We start from the raw sequence: 13,519 nt of genomic DNA, 5'->3' as shown, positions 1-13,519 counted from the left end.
ATTAAGTGAACCAGGTACTATCATAGTAATATGACATAAGTAGCCCTCAGGTTACGCTACTTGATTTGTAACCACCAAGTTTTCAGGCAATAACTATTTGGTATCAGTGAACCTCATAAATTAACTTAATTTGCTTAATGGGTAATTTATTGATTAATTAAAAGTGACCTTTCTGTCATAGGCATACACGCTGCTTCTTTTTAAATGTCAAAATAACCACTACTTTATCTTTATCTTCCTTTTATGTATTTCTGAATACACAAATATATATATATATTTTTTTTAATCTGGAGGGCACAGATGTCTACATCCTCTTGTTACTTTTTCAAGAATGCATCTAATAGAAAGAAAGAAATGCACTAACAAAGATGTTTTTAAGTGCTCTCCTAAAAATAAAATAAATGACTAGATTTGACGCATTTCTAAGATGCTTGTATCTAAACAGATCTTTTAATGGAAGCGTAATTACCAACATTAAAACACAGAAGACGATGAATGTTGACCCGCTGCACGTGTGCTCTGTCCTAAGGGACGATCAGGGACACTCGTACGACCTCTCCCCTCTCGCCATGGACTCTCGGAACTGGGAGGTGGAGCCCTCTACAGAGGACACAAAGAACCGATTCTTCATCAACGTCTGCAGGTCCCTGGTGCAGCAGGGAGGTCAGCATGCACGCTGGTTGTCTTTTATTACTTGTACTTGTAGCGTCCAGCTCTGGCTTGTTGCGTTACAATTTGCATTCCTGAGAGCGTTTTGAGACTGAATGTCTTCTGATTTCAGTCAAAGTTGACCCTGTGCTCACCTATCGACAGGTACACAGAAGTGTCCCTCCAGTGCAGCCTCCTGTTTGAAGGCCGGAGAGGACTATGTGAATTTGGGGCAGGTGGAGTCTGGCCCCACGTGGGACGGGAACGTCCTGAAGCTGCAGTACACCAGCGGCCAGGCGTGTCCCGACGGAAGGCGCAAACGGAGCAGCGTCATCCGCTTTAAATGCAACAGAGACAAAGTGGTGAGGAGAAGTTTTCAAACTATGTGCCACTTATAAGAAATTAACTTGTATTGGGGAAAGGAAAAAACGTGCACCTTGGATGCTCTCCGAGGATAACATAACATTACTAATAACATTACTTTCTGATAGCTTCGTTAGATCCGACCGTCGCTGATAAATTAATCTTTGTCACAAAGGCACGTGAAACTTGCAATACGATATAATACGTGCAACCTACGTGCAATTCGTAAAAAAAAATACCATCACAATCGCTCTGTATTTTCTCTCTTGTGGATAATGAAGGATGAGCAGAGCTTCAATCGGTTGGATCTCAACTGAGTGTCAAAGCAGTGTTTCTTCATTTGTTAAAAGAAAATGATTTAAAACTGCTGCTCTTTAACTGCTCATTTGATTTATTTGCCTAATGCTCTCAGTTCTTATATAGTGGAAACACAAAAATGCAAAAAAAACTTTAGTTCCTATGACAAAGCTTCATTATATGATTTGATTTGGAACACCAGGGGAATGGTAATAATTTGGGTAAAGATGTAAATGAGGGAAATGACTATGTTCCTATGTACCACCCAGGACTCCCGGCCTACTCTGATCTCTGCCATTGAGGACTGCGTGTACACTTTCATTTGGTTAACGGCTGCGGCCTGCCCTCTAAACAGCAGCCAACACGACAACTGCAGGGTCACCAATCCCGCGACAGGTCAGACATTAAAAGAAAAACACCAACTCTGTATGCGTAAAAAACCTCTTTGTAAGGTGCAGTATTTGTGTTTAATAGACTTTGAATGAACGTATCTAAACAGAACAATGTCCTCTTCTCCTTTTAGGTCATATGTTTGATCTCAACCCCCTGACGAAGAAAGGAGGTTACACTGTATACGATCCCCAGGAACACAGGAAGATGTTCCGCATGAACATCTGTGGGAACGTGTCCAACGCCGGATGCGGCTCAGAAACCGGTAGGTGCACCAAGTCCTCTTTCACAAGAAAAAAAGAAAGTGTGGAATATATATATATATATATATATATATATATATAAATAAAGGCATCGTGGTGAGGACTTTATTGACGTGCCAGCAGACAATTGTCTCTTCAGTCACTCAGAGGCTCCGCGGTCACTTAGTTTACAAGCATCCTCAGTGTGCGTAGGCAATCTGAGCCACCTTTGACCAGTCTGTGCTGGTACCATTATATAACTGGTGTTGACTGGTTGATTCAGCTTTCAGCCAAATTCATTTTCTCAGTCACTACAGGATGTTTGATGGGAATAAAGAGTGCAGGATTCTAAATGTGGACAATATGTAAAAGAAGATTAGGTCAACACACCAATTTGATTTTTTTAATATTGACACGCTGGTCCTTTTCCAGCACTTCCCAATTACTAGACCCAGTTTAGAAAGAAGTGATAGAAGTAAATAAGTCACGGGATATTATTTTTACAGGTCACTCTGTAAAAAAGGTGCCTTTCGATTTTCTTACAAAAGCCTTGCAGATTTGAGAAATGGGATATTTTATGGAACAAATCACATTTTTGTAAGTAACCGCAAATACAGTGAGCTTGATTTTCGACAAACTTCTTCACTTCTCCCCTGGTTAATGTTCAGTTTTACTCGTTTGCGTGGCTTATGTTATACCGAGGATGTGCGTCACCACTGTTTTGCCTCACAGTTGAGCGTTAAGAGGCACGAAATTTCATGGATTCTCAAATCATTGATTGCTCTCTTACCTGCGTTGTATCATTTACTGCACATTAAATTTGAAGGCACTGAAGGAACACATACCTCGACCAAGGTCCGCAATGCAAATGAATAGAATGAATCAGGAATAGAATAGAGATGTTTGACCAGCATCCGAATACACTGTTCTAGACAATCAGCTGATGTCTTTAATAATAATTGTTGTCATTAAAATAAAATCTAAATGGCAAAAAGGTGAACTATTAGCAGATCTTTGCAAAGACAATTGTATTTTGGCAGTTATTGTAAAATATCTCTTCATGCACATTATGTTCCAGCTGTGTGTATTAAGGATGCTGCGACCGCGGTGAGCGGCGGTCAGGTGAGCAGGGAACTCTCCTACAAGAATCAGGTTCTGGAGCTGACGTATGAAGGAGGAAGTACCTGCCCAGCAAACCGCACACTCAAACACAACACCATCATCCACTTCATCTGCAGGTCAAGTTGGTTATAATGTGTAAATATATGTTTTGCATTAACACCGGTGATGCATCTATCATGCAGCAATGCGATATCATGTTGAATATTTACATTGTGTTTGCACAGGCCACCAAGCATGGGCTCGTCCCCCCCAGAGCCAGTTCTCATTGACTCCAATGCCGAGACCTGCACGCACTTCTTCTCTTTCCACACACCACTGGTCTGCGAACAGCCAGTGAGTATGTTTTCTTTCTTTGTCGGTGTGATGGGTCAGACGAACACGATTACTCCCCTTACTCGCCTCTCAGTAGTTTTCTCGACAGTAAATGAATATAAAAATGACATGGAGCATTCCTTCGTAAATGAGCACTGCATTTGCCATTTCACACAGCTAATTGAATTTGAGTTCAGAGTGTAGACAGGAATATAACCACGTGGCGACTGTGGGTGAGTGGAGAGCACGGTCGTCCTCCGATCGGAGGCACGGTGGTTCAATCCCAGGCCATGTCGATGTGTCCTTGGGCAAGACACTTAACCCAACATCGCTCCTGTAGCTGCGACTACAGTGCGTGAATGTTAGTTGCTGGTGGTCAGGTGGCACCGTGTGTGGCAGCTCCTGTCATCAGTGTGTGAATGGGTGAATGATGTCATGTAGCGTTGAAGAGCTTTGAGTGGTAGGAAGACTAGAAAAGCGCTATACAAGCACAGTCCATCTACCATTTACCATTTAATCAGCTTCCCAAGGATTATCAAAGGAGACAAGAATGCAGCTTTGATGGGACGCTGCATGAATTGCGTACATGAACCCTTGTCCCAGAATACTTTTCACAAATCAGACCATCAAAAGAAGAACATATTTAAAGAAAAATGTCAACAACCACTGTATAGAACATGATTGAAATTCTGTGCTTCAATGTTTTCCTTTCTGAGGCCAAAAAACTATTACTGTGACACTTCAAGGATGTACCACTGACATTTATTTGCTTCTTTTTTTAAATTCCATTTTCAGGTAAGGTGTTCGGTCCAGAACGGCTCTGCTCTCATAGACCTGACTCCTCTCATCCACATCGGTGGATACTACACAGCAATGGGTACGAGGTGTCATCACGTCATGTGATTACTTTTCTTTGCATGCAGTGATGGGTTCTAAATACATTTTCCAAATAACAAAGATCACGCGTAACACATGATGCATCACGTCAGCAAGTCTTTTCATCCATGTACATCATTTAGGAGCAAAAATGCGCAGCGTCCACATTTGTAGTTCAATCTACTTAATTGTTTCCCTTCAAGACGAGGCAGTGGACCAAGGTGATGAATCTCCAGACTTCTATATCAATATCTGCCAGCCCCTAAACCCCATCCCAGGGGTAACCTGCCCCCCTGGCGCCGCCGTCTGTAAGGACCCTGACGATGGACCACCAGTGGTAAGACACTGGCTAACACAACCAGATGCAGATTTGCCGTCACACTATTTTCTAATACTAGGTAGATAAAGGACCACTTACCTTCACCTCGCTTTCATTTGGTTTGATGCCTTTGCAAATAAAAAAGAAAAGTCACACGTCACAGCCATTGTAAAGACTTCTTTTCAGTTCAAGCTATTTATTACCAATGCATGTTTCATGCTGCATTTTGTATTCAAAGGGAATTTTTGTGACACGGTTTCTTTTTTTAACAAGTTTAAAAACAATATTTATGTTTATACACATTTTATGCCATTGAAATAAAGCAGTAAACTTTAAGGAAATTTAACATTTAAACACATTTAAAAATAGGTTTTAGAAGTAAAGAACATAACAACACTGATGGAAGTATCAAATCTCAGTCCTGCATGTGTTACGGGGAAAATGACTGGAGTGCCGTAACCTATTAAGCAATACTTGCCTGTTTAAAGGCAAATACAAAACTAGGGTTTTTTCTCTCTTACACTGTCTCTTAAAGGACATTGGGCGGATTACCAGCGGTCCTGAGATCAACAGCGCCACAGGAGAAGTGTCCATCACTTACAACAGCTCCACCAAGTGCGCGGCTGACCCTGCACAGAACTACACCTCGACCATCGTCTTCACCTGCCAGAGGGGCCTGGATCTGGTCAGTGGGCGCCCGCCTGTCCTTTAACGGCGCTGTATTTGCCTACTCAAGGTTTTTGAACAAACCAGTGACCTTTTTATTTCTTCATCCAGGGCTCTCCGGAAATGCTGAGGCTGCAGGAGTGTGTCTATTTGTTTGAGTGGGCAACTCCTCTGGTGTGCTCGGATGCCACCCGCACCAACACCAGCGGTTGCCAGCTCACTGACTCCCAGCTCCAGTTCACCTTTGAACTGTCCGTCCTCTCTGGTACAGTCGAGGTGAGCTCCGTAGGCTTGTTGTCTCCCTTCAAATGCATAAACCAAACACCAGCTCCAGTAAGAGCCGGCCATCTTTTTACCTGAAGCTCACAGGATTTCACCGACACGATTGTGAAACACCTGACGTAAATTTCAGCTATGGTAGTGTTATCGGAGGCAAGCGGCAAACGAGGAGAAGTTAGCACAGGGAGGCTCGGCAGGTTGCAATTTGCAACCGCAATAGCACCAAAAGCTGCAAGCTGGCTCATTTTTAAGTGCTGGAGTGAAGTTGACTCTCTGTATATCAGGTGGCAGCGAGCTCCAGCGTCTACCGCATCAACGTCTGCGGCTCTGTGCCCGATACGGGCTGCAAGAAGAGCGCGGTTTGCCGGGTGTCTGGTTCTGGATCAGACATGTCGGCATCATCCTTTGGCATCAGCAAGGCCATGACGATGGACTACAAGCATGACGAGGACGCCGTACTGATGCAGTATGGCGGGGGAGATCCCTGCCCACCAGGTATTGTCTGCAATATAGACGAGACATTTTTCTCTCACTGTGTTTTGGACCACTAAAGAAGGTGGTGGATGTTTTCGTTTTTGTGTCCCAGTGACAAACGAGGGCGAGGCGTGCGTGTTCCCCTTCACGTTCATGAAGAAGTCGTACACGGAGTGCACCAAAGATGAACGCACGGATGGCAGGATGTGGTGTGCCACCACCGCCGACTACAACAAGGACAAGAAGTGGGGATTCTGCAATGCAGGTGAAGGCTTTGACCGTACAGCACAGATGTGACGACCTTAAAGCCGTCCTTGTGAACTGTGACATTATTACTCCGACGATTACTCAAGCTTTGAACTGTTGACAGGGGAAGTTAAGACAGCATCTAATGCAAGCAAAGCAAAAGAGCGAGTCATCAAATGATCATTCTGTACCCTTGTGGATTCATAACCATGTGTTTAAATCTTCCTCAAATGTTTTTTTTTTGCATTAATCCTCTGGCTTCTCTTTCTCTTTCAGCCTCTGGTAAGCGCCAGTCCTCCATATTGTTTACCTGCGACGAGTCGGCGGGCCGCGGCTCTCCACAGCTGCTCTCCGAGACGGCGGGTTGTTCGGCCACTTTTCAGTGGCGCACCAGCGCTGTTTGTCCCCCGATGAAGATGGAGTGTGAACTGGTCAGCCGGCACCAGACCTTTGACCTGCGAACCCTGTCCTCCCTCACTGAGCCGTGGAAGTTCAGACACCAGGGAGATTCGTAAGTCTGGATTTACATCATTACTCCTTACAATGACGGTTGGAGATCACAAAAGTGAGGATTTTTAAAAATGAGGCATGACTACTCCACTGTCAGTTGCAAAACTGGGAACTAAATGTTAAAATACTGAATACAAATAAATATGAGAAATATTTCAGGCATCAGTGATGTTCCCTTCTTCACAATCGATGCGTTTGTGAACGTACCTCCAAGTCCTGCCTTTATTTAAATGAGATTCTTTGTGCTTTTACCCGTAGGTACTTCATTAACCTGTGTCAGGGCATCCATGGCAGATCGCATGGCTGTCCAGGGGGAGCAACTGTGTGCCGGCACACAGCAGCCGGAGTTAACCAAACACTGGGCCGAGTTTATACCCAGAAAATGAGCTATGATGGTGGGTAACCGAGCCACGTACATGTCTGTGTGCTTCGTTTTGTACTTTTTGAGAAGAGGAATATCTGCTTGATGGTTTAAATGTTAGTATTAATATTTGAATGCATATTACCTTTCTTTGGCGAGGCTTTTTATATGGTGATGCTGTTGTGTAACTCCAAACCGACCGAATGAAACGGAAATCATTACGGCTTTCGGATCACAGCTCTCAATCTGCTTTTCACAGATGGAAAGATAACTGTCAGTTACTCAGCGGGACAAGATGTCTGTGGTAATGGCGTCCAAGCCAAGACTGTGATCCAGCTGAGCTGTGGCTCCACTGTCGGACACCCGGCCCTCATCAGGTGACACACAACCCCAAACAAAACAGCGGGTTTTTGAACGCTTTTCATTTCAGAGATTGAAAACGTTGAGTTCCTACTGAATCAATTTTAAAATCTGTATGTAATGGAGCATAGAAGAATGAGAATAGAATATTTGTTTTCAAGTTACCTGTTCAAAATATGCATTTGCTCATTGTGAGGTCTTAACTACTGATGAATTGTCTCTTTGTTGTGGTAGTTTACTTTTTTTCCCAAAAGCAGATTCAATTAGATTCTAAGTTTTGTATAATATGAATGGCTCCTTCCTTAATGTTTAATTTGTTTGTTTCAATGCATTTATTGTCGTTTTGCTTTTAAATTCCCTCCGCTTGTTCAACTGGTTCTTTTAAGTCTGAAATGTTTCTCTAAATCGGCCCCACTTTGTTCCGCGTGAACAGCGTCAATAAGGCGACGTGCGAGTTTGTGATTGGCTGGGAGACTCAGTCGGCGTGTGCTGTGAAGCAGCACGAGGTGCAGATGGTTAATGGGACGATACAGGTTCCCGACACCGGAGCCAGCCTCAATCTGGGAAAGCTTTACTTCAGGTAACGCCAGCGCACACACTCCTCCTGCATCCAAATATCTCCCCTCGGTGCAAAAACACGAGTAGGAGATGATTTTATTTGCCACTTGGGACTTTCTGTTTAGCCTTGTTTTTTTAACCTTCTCTTCTCAGCCACCATCAGGCGTCTGGAGACATCCGTCCCAACGGCGACCGCTACATCTACCACATCCAGTTGTCCGGCATAACCAACAACTCTCTGCCCATCTGTGTCGGTGCCAACATCTGCCAGGTCAAACTCAACGGGAACAACCGGCGCAGGATTGGCTCTTCAAATGAGGCCAGGTACTACGTGAAAGGTAAAGCCATCTATACCTCTTATTTAGTAATAATCAGTGGTCAAATCACGGCGAAAGGTGGATTGATGTGATGTTTGGTGGGTCAACACTTCTGGTCCATATATTCTCACTGTTGTATGTAGAGAGATGATGGTAAGACCCTGCAGCATTACAATGAGGGTTCTCCAAAGGGACTCCGGTGCCCTCAAACAGCGTTCATCACCAGGGATCAACGCGAAACATGAAAATCATTTGTTGTGATCCCGTTGCGTGTTACCCAACGAGGGCCACCTTGTGTTGCCATGTCATCCATGCCATCCAACGCCTCTGCTCTGCCGCTAGGAGGAAACCTGGACGTGATGGTGCCCTCTGAGTCCCCGTGCGGGCGGGAGGAGAAAAAAATGGTGTCATCCACCATCATGTTCCACTGTAACCCCTCGGCGGGCGTCGGCATCCCCGAGTTCATGCTGGAGACGGATGGATGCCAGTATCTGTTTGTGTGGCACACGGACGCCGTGTGTGGTCTCACGTGAGCAGCAAACATTTTTTAACTGCATGAGAAGTGAGTTTGAGAAATGAGGAATGTATACGCATAAGTCTTTCTTTCCACCGTCACTGCAGAAGTGTTGACGTGGGCACCGAGGACTCGGTAGACGGCGACGCTTCCCTTTTCTCCGGGCGGAGGCCGGCGACGGGGCTGGTGCTGAGTCTGCTGCTGGTGGTTCTGTCCGTCGGCCTGCTCGGGCTGCTGCTCCACAAGAAAGAGAGAAGGTGAGACCACCGGAAGCAGGGAAACTGAACCTTTTGGAGAGTTTTTATTTTATTTTTTCCCTTAATGATTGTGTGTCTTGCCGTCGTTGTCATCCACAACAGAGAGTTGGTGATCCAGAAGGTCGTTGGCTGCTGCAGGAGAGGAAACCAAGTCTCCTATAAATATTCCAAGGTGGGTTGATCTAATAAATCAATTCATTCTGTCTCTTCACAGCCAACTGTTTAGATAATTCAGTTTTTTGCTTTTAAACAATGCAACATCTAAAAAAAAAATATTTTTAATCGCTCAAGTCCTTAACATTGGCCCACATTGTGAACGTCCCCCGCCGACCCAGTTTGCTACCTGGCATTGTGTGCACTCTTCTAAAGGTTCAGCAGTCAATCTTTCTGTGTGTGTGTCCCGTTTCCCTTTAAAACGGGTCAATATTCATATATATATATATATGCTTATGTCACAGTTATACTCTTGAAACTGGTCCCTGCAGGCAGCTGCATAGATAAAAATGACTGGTTTCCTACATTAGGAGGGAAAAGAACACACCTGCCAGGTTGGTAAAATAAAACATATTGTGTTCGTTCCAACTTGTAATTCTTAGGTCAACATGGACGAAGAAGGGGGTGAAGAGGAGATGGAGTGGCTGATGGAGGAGCTCGAGGCGACTCCCTCGTCCTCCCACCGGGGAAAGAAAAACCACGGCAACGGCCACATCACGACCAAGCCGGTGAACGCGGACGGCCTGCGCTCGTTCTCGCTGGACGAGCAGAACGACGAGGACGACAGCGAGGACGAGGTGCTCAGCGTCCCGGGGGTGCGAGTGGTGAAGTCCTCCGGGAACTCCAGGCGCTCTTCGGCCCACCGCGGCCCCTTCCTTCAGGTACCCGAAACATCTGTCCAGGCGTCGTTGTTTTTCCCTAATGTGGCACTCCCAACGCCTCACGGGATGCGCTTCTTGTACAGGAGGAGAGCGACGAGGACCTGGTGGGCCTCCTGGACGAGTCGGAGAGGAAGCGGCAGGGCAGGAAACCTCGCTCAGCGGGCCTCAATAACGGCAACGGCACGGCAGCCAATAGGAAACGGGACGAGGACGACAGCGACGAGGACCTCCTCAGGGTGTGATGTCACTTCCTCCGTCCTGCTCACCTACACAACCAGTCTGGACTCTTCTTTCTCAGTGAATGTCTCCATAGCAGCAGCAGCAGCAGCAAAGCTTTTCCTCTCTTTTGGAATTCCACCTCTTTGGACTGGGCCTCGACTTGGCCTTCGACTCCGTCATGTTCACCGTCAGACTATCAAGTGTTAGCATATGGTTTCTTATTTATTGGTAGCTCATTATTTAAAGCGATCTGCAGGCTGTTTTTTTTTTACCTACACCATTAGTTACTTTAGCTACGTCAATCTTGCTACATTTATCTAATATAGACTCTAAAATTCAGCCCCGGAGGCACACAAGGCACCTTCTTTGATAAGTTGGCTCTGCAGTGTGAGTGAAAAGATGTGAATTCAGTGTTTTCTCTTCTTTTCGAGTTTTTGTTTTTCCATGGCTTTAGATCTTCAGTGCAGCATTAATCAGAGAGCTTCTGAAGAATAATCCCATGTCATTGCGGCGGATAAAAAGAAAAGCTTTGGCTGCCTTTCTGGAGTTTATTTTTCTTTTCCAGGCCTGTATTTGATAACCTCGGTGAGATGTACAGCGAAGAAGCTCAATATTGTAACCATTTGGCAGATTTTTCTGCCAACGACTATTAAAGCAAAACAGAAAGCAGGGGGGGGGAAGTGGCGTCGTTCCCTGGCGGCGGGCTGTGACGCTGTCGGCTTGTGTTGTTTCTAAAGGGAATCGAGACATCCGGTTGTCTGTTCTTGCTGTTTACAGTTGCTACATTCGCCTGTCTTCTCTTTCTTTCCCCCCCCGAAAAAGAAATCGCGATGCCTTCCTGCTGATGAACTTACTTTGCTTTGTCATCGACTAATCCGGCAACAGATTGATTTTTGTCTTGTGTTGATCAGAGACGTTGTACATAGAAGATGATGTTCTATAACATGGACATTTTGTTTGTCTGTTTGTTGTCTTCGTCGGTGAATTGCTCACACGTTTTGTTTGTTATTTAAATGCGTGTCTGACCTGACTGTCTGTATGAACCTCTGGTTTGTTTCTGGTTTGGAGGGGAAAAAAGCGATGGCCTTAAGTGTGAATGGAGGGATGGCGGGATGGCGAGGACAGAGGTTGTAAGGGAAATTTGAGAAGTTTAGGTTAGGGTTTTTTTTTTTTTTTTTAAATTCCCCATCCAGTCCCCCCAACACCTCCCTCGCCAAAGCCATATTTCTACCGCCACTGCTGGCATTAATGAATGAGTTGATACTTCGCTGTGCCACGCTTGTGCGGCTCGTTTGGGCTTTGTTTGGGGCCCAAATCAGCTGTTTTTACCCAAATGCATGTGATGATAAGGAAGAAATTAGAACGACGTGAAGCATCTAATCATCAAGAATGCAGGCAGTTTATTTACATTTGACATTTTGCATGCTTCATAATCAAACCAGTGTTTTAAAAGAAGTATGTCGGTAATGATGGCGATCCGGGGCTTGAGGTGTTTTGGTTGTACATCAAACTGATTCGTGAGCATCTGTGTTCTTTGGTTGCAAAGTTGAAACGAATCGATGTTGTTCCTGCAACTAAAGATGGAGGGTTTGTCTGTGATGAACCTTCTTCTTCTCTGGTTTTCTAAGGCTGCAACAAACTGATATTTTCATTATCGAATGTGGAAAAAAAAGTGCCCATCACCGGTCATCTTCTGTCCCAACATCAGTCTAAAACCCAAAGATCAAGCATCCATTCGTCACGCTGTCCTCCGGAGCTCTAGAGAAAGTAACACATTGGCTTTGTGTCATTGATGCTGAAACTATTAATAATTGACCGATTATCAATATTATAATAAGTCAGATGGTTGTTCAAACAATAAATGTTCTTTTGTTTAAATTTCTGAAATATTATAAGTGATCAGTGGATCCATTTCTAATGAAAAGAATCATTTGTTGCAGACCATCCATCGGCCTTTTGTAAGTATTTATGTCACGGGACATTTTGAGGCTTCTCATTTACAGGTGTTTTATTCCCACGTGGCCAATTTAACTGAATGCCCTCGCTGACCGTTCCACAGATTGATTTCCTCAGAACTTACCGTCGGTGAATGTACAACCTCGAGAGAGAAGCTCATGATTTATTGAAAGGTTTTTTGCAATGATTTGCGATCACAAACAGCAGTGCCACAGCGCGTGACTTTTTATCGCCCCACGTTCATTGATTACATTGTGGATGGAACGAAGGGGGTTGTGTCAGTAAATGCACTTTTTGCGTTTTCTCCGTATTCAATCCACAGAAAAGCTATTGGGTATAAAATGAAAAGCTGACCGCGTGTGTCAATCAATTAAAGAAGGCTCACCATTTAGAGTATTTATATTAAAAAAAAGATGTGTTAAACTTTTTTGCCCCAAAAATGAAAACTATCTCTAAATTACAAACCTTTATTTTATATGCACGTGCCATAACAATTGGGAAATGGAGAACATTGTGTCCCTGGTCCCCTTCTGTTCCTCTTCAGTCATTTATGATCTCCAACATCAACAGAAACTTTTCACAATCTATTTTAACTTGTACGCTTTAGAAGTGAAGCACTGCGCACACCTTCCCCCAAAATTTGATTCATGTAATCTGGCAATGTGTGAAGCTATTTGCAAAAAACAACAACAACAATGTGCTAGTTAGTGCGCAGCACACAGGGCCGGTCTCCTGAGAAAGATTTAACTCCGAATGAAATGTCAAGAATCCATATTTATACATTCAAAGTCCAGCAAGACATGAAATCCAATCAAACTTATCGTTGGCAGACCTTCATTAACTTTTAGTTTGAGACGTTGTTACAGCATTTGTACCTCAGTTGTTGCTGTGAAAGCATCTTTACTCCTTCGTCTACCTGTGTTTGCCACTTTATGATCCGTTTATCGCGTTATAAGTCTTTTATTTCCATTGTTGCAGAAAGTCTGTTCCTGCTGTATTTAGCAACCAAAGCTCAAGCGTCTGCATGGTGCTGTCCTCGACCTTTTCGTCCCCATGCAGACATGAATGGACTTTCTACACACACACAGAGACACACGAGCAGAGAGTCTGGGTTACGTGAAGCTAATTCAGCGTCTGCTATTACGGTCGGGATTTGAATTCAGAAACGGGATGTGACTAAAAGAAGAAGAAAGAAAAAAAGCACAATGCATTTTCTGTGATGATTCGGTACTTTTTGTTCATTATTACGGTTGAGTTGGTGTAAGATATGTTGGGGTTTTTTTCATCTTTTTGCTTGTTCCTTATTTAAAAACATTGATGTCAAATAAAAAAAGATCATTATTTGAATAAAAAAAGGT

General features: G+C 44.2%; 1 protein-coding gene across 6 annotated transcripts in view; it reads left to right on the top strand.

Moving 5' to 3' along the window:
- The window catches only part of igf2r (insulin-like growth factor 2 receptor), a 33,952-nt gene extending 20,436 nt beyond the window's left edge, over nucleotides 1-13,516 (top strand). For 4 of the 6 annotated variants that reach the window (XM_078093969.1, XM_040160184.2, XM_078093968.1 and 1 more), the window contains exons 30-51: nucleotides 530-663; nucleotides 814-1,010; nucleotides 1,578-1,704; nucleotides 1,832-1,963; nucleotides 3,019-3,178; nucleotides 3,287-3,395; nucleotides 4,170-4,251; nucleotides 4,454-4,587; nucleotides 5,105-5,254; nucleotides 5,347-5,511; nucleotides 5,799-6,009; nucleotides 6,101-6,253; nucleotides 6,511-6,745; nucleotides 7,003-7,139; nucleotides 7,365-7,482; nucleotides 7,899-8,045; nucleotides 8,177-8,361; nucleotides 8,683-8,869; nucleotides 8,962-9,111; nucleotides 9,214-9,283; nucleotides 9,708-9,986; nucleotides 10,070-13,516. In XM_078093969.1, the coding sequence (XP_077950095.1) occupies nucleotides 530-663; nucleotides 814-1,010; nucleotides 1,578-1,704; nucleotides 1,832-1,963; nucleotides 3,019-3,178; nucleotides 3,287-3,395; nucleotides 4,170-4,251; nucleotides 4,454-4,587; nucleotides 5,105-5,254; nucleotides 5,347-5,511; nucleotides 5,799-6,009; nucleotides 6,101-6,253; nucleotides 6,511-6,745; nucleotides 7,003-7,139; nucleotides 7,365-7,482; nucleotides 7,899-8,045; nucleotides 8,177-8,361; nucleotides 8,683-8,869; nucleotides 8,962-9,111; nucleotides 9,214-9,283; nucleotides 9,708-9,986; nucleotides 10,070-10,228 (3,421 nt within the window). In that variant the 3' untranslated portion in view covers nucleotides 10,229-13,516. The remainder of the gene's footprint in view (nucleotides 1-529; nucleotides 664-813; nucleotides 1,011-1,577; nucleotides 1,705-1,831; nucleotides 1,964-3,018; nucleotides 3,179-3,286; nucleotides 3,396-4,169; nucleotides 4,252-4,453; nucleotides 4,588-5,104; nucleotides 5,255-5,346; nucleotides 5,512-5,798; nucleotides 6,010-6,100; nucleotides 6,254-6,510; nucleotides 6,746-7,002; nucleotides 7,140-7,364; nucleotides 7,483-7,898; nucleotides 8,046-8,176; nucleotides 8,362-8,682; nucleotides 8,870-8,961; nucleotides 9,112-9,213; nucleotides 9,284-9,707; nucleotides 9,987-10,069) is intronic. The other 2 variants (XM_078093970.1, XM_078093967.1) reach the window with 1 other exon arrangement.
- The last annotated feature ends 3 nt before the right edge of the window (nucleotides 13,517-13,519 follow it).

The sequence above is a fragment of the Gasterosteus aculeatus genome, chromosome 18 (assembly GCF_964276395.1).
Source record: "Gasterosteus aculeatus chromosome 18, fGasAcu3.hap1.1, whole genome shotgun sequence".
Classification (NCBI taxonomy): Eukaryota; Metazoa; Chordata; class Actinopteri; order Perciformes; family Gasterosteidae; genus Gasterosteus; species Gasterosteus aculeatus.
This window is presented reverse-complemented; position numbering and strand designations above follow the sequence as displayed.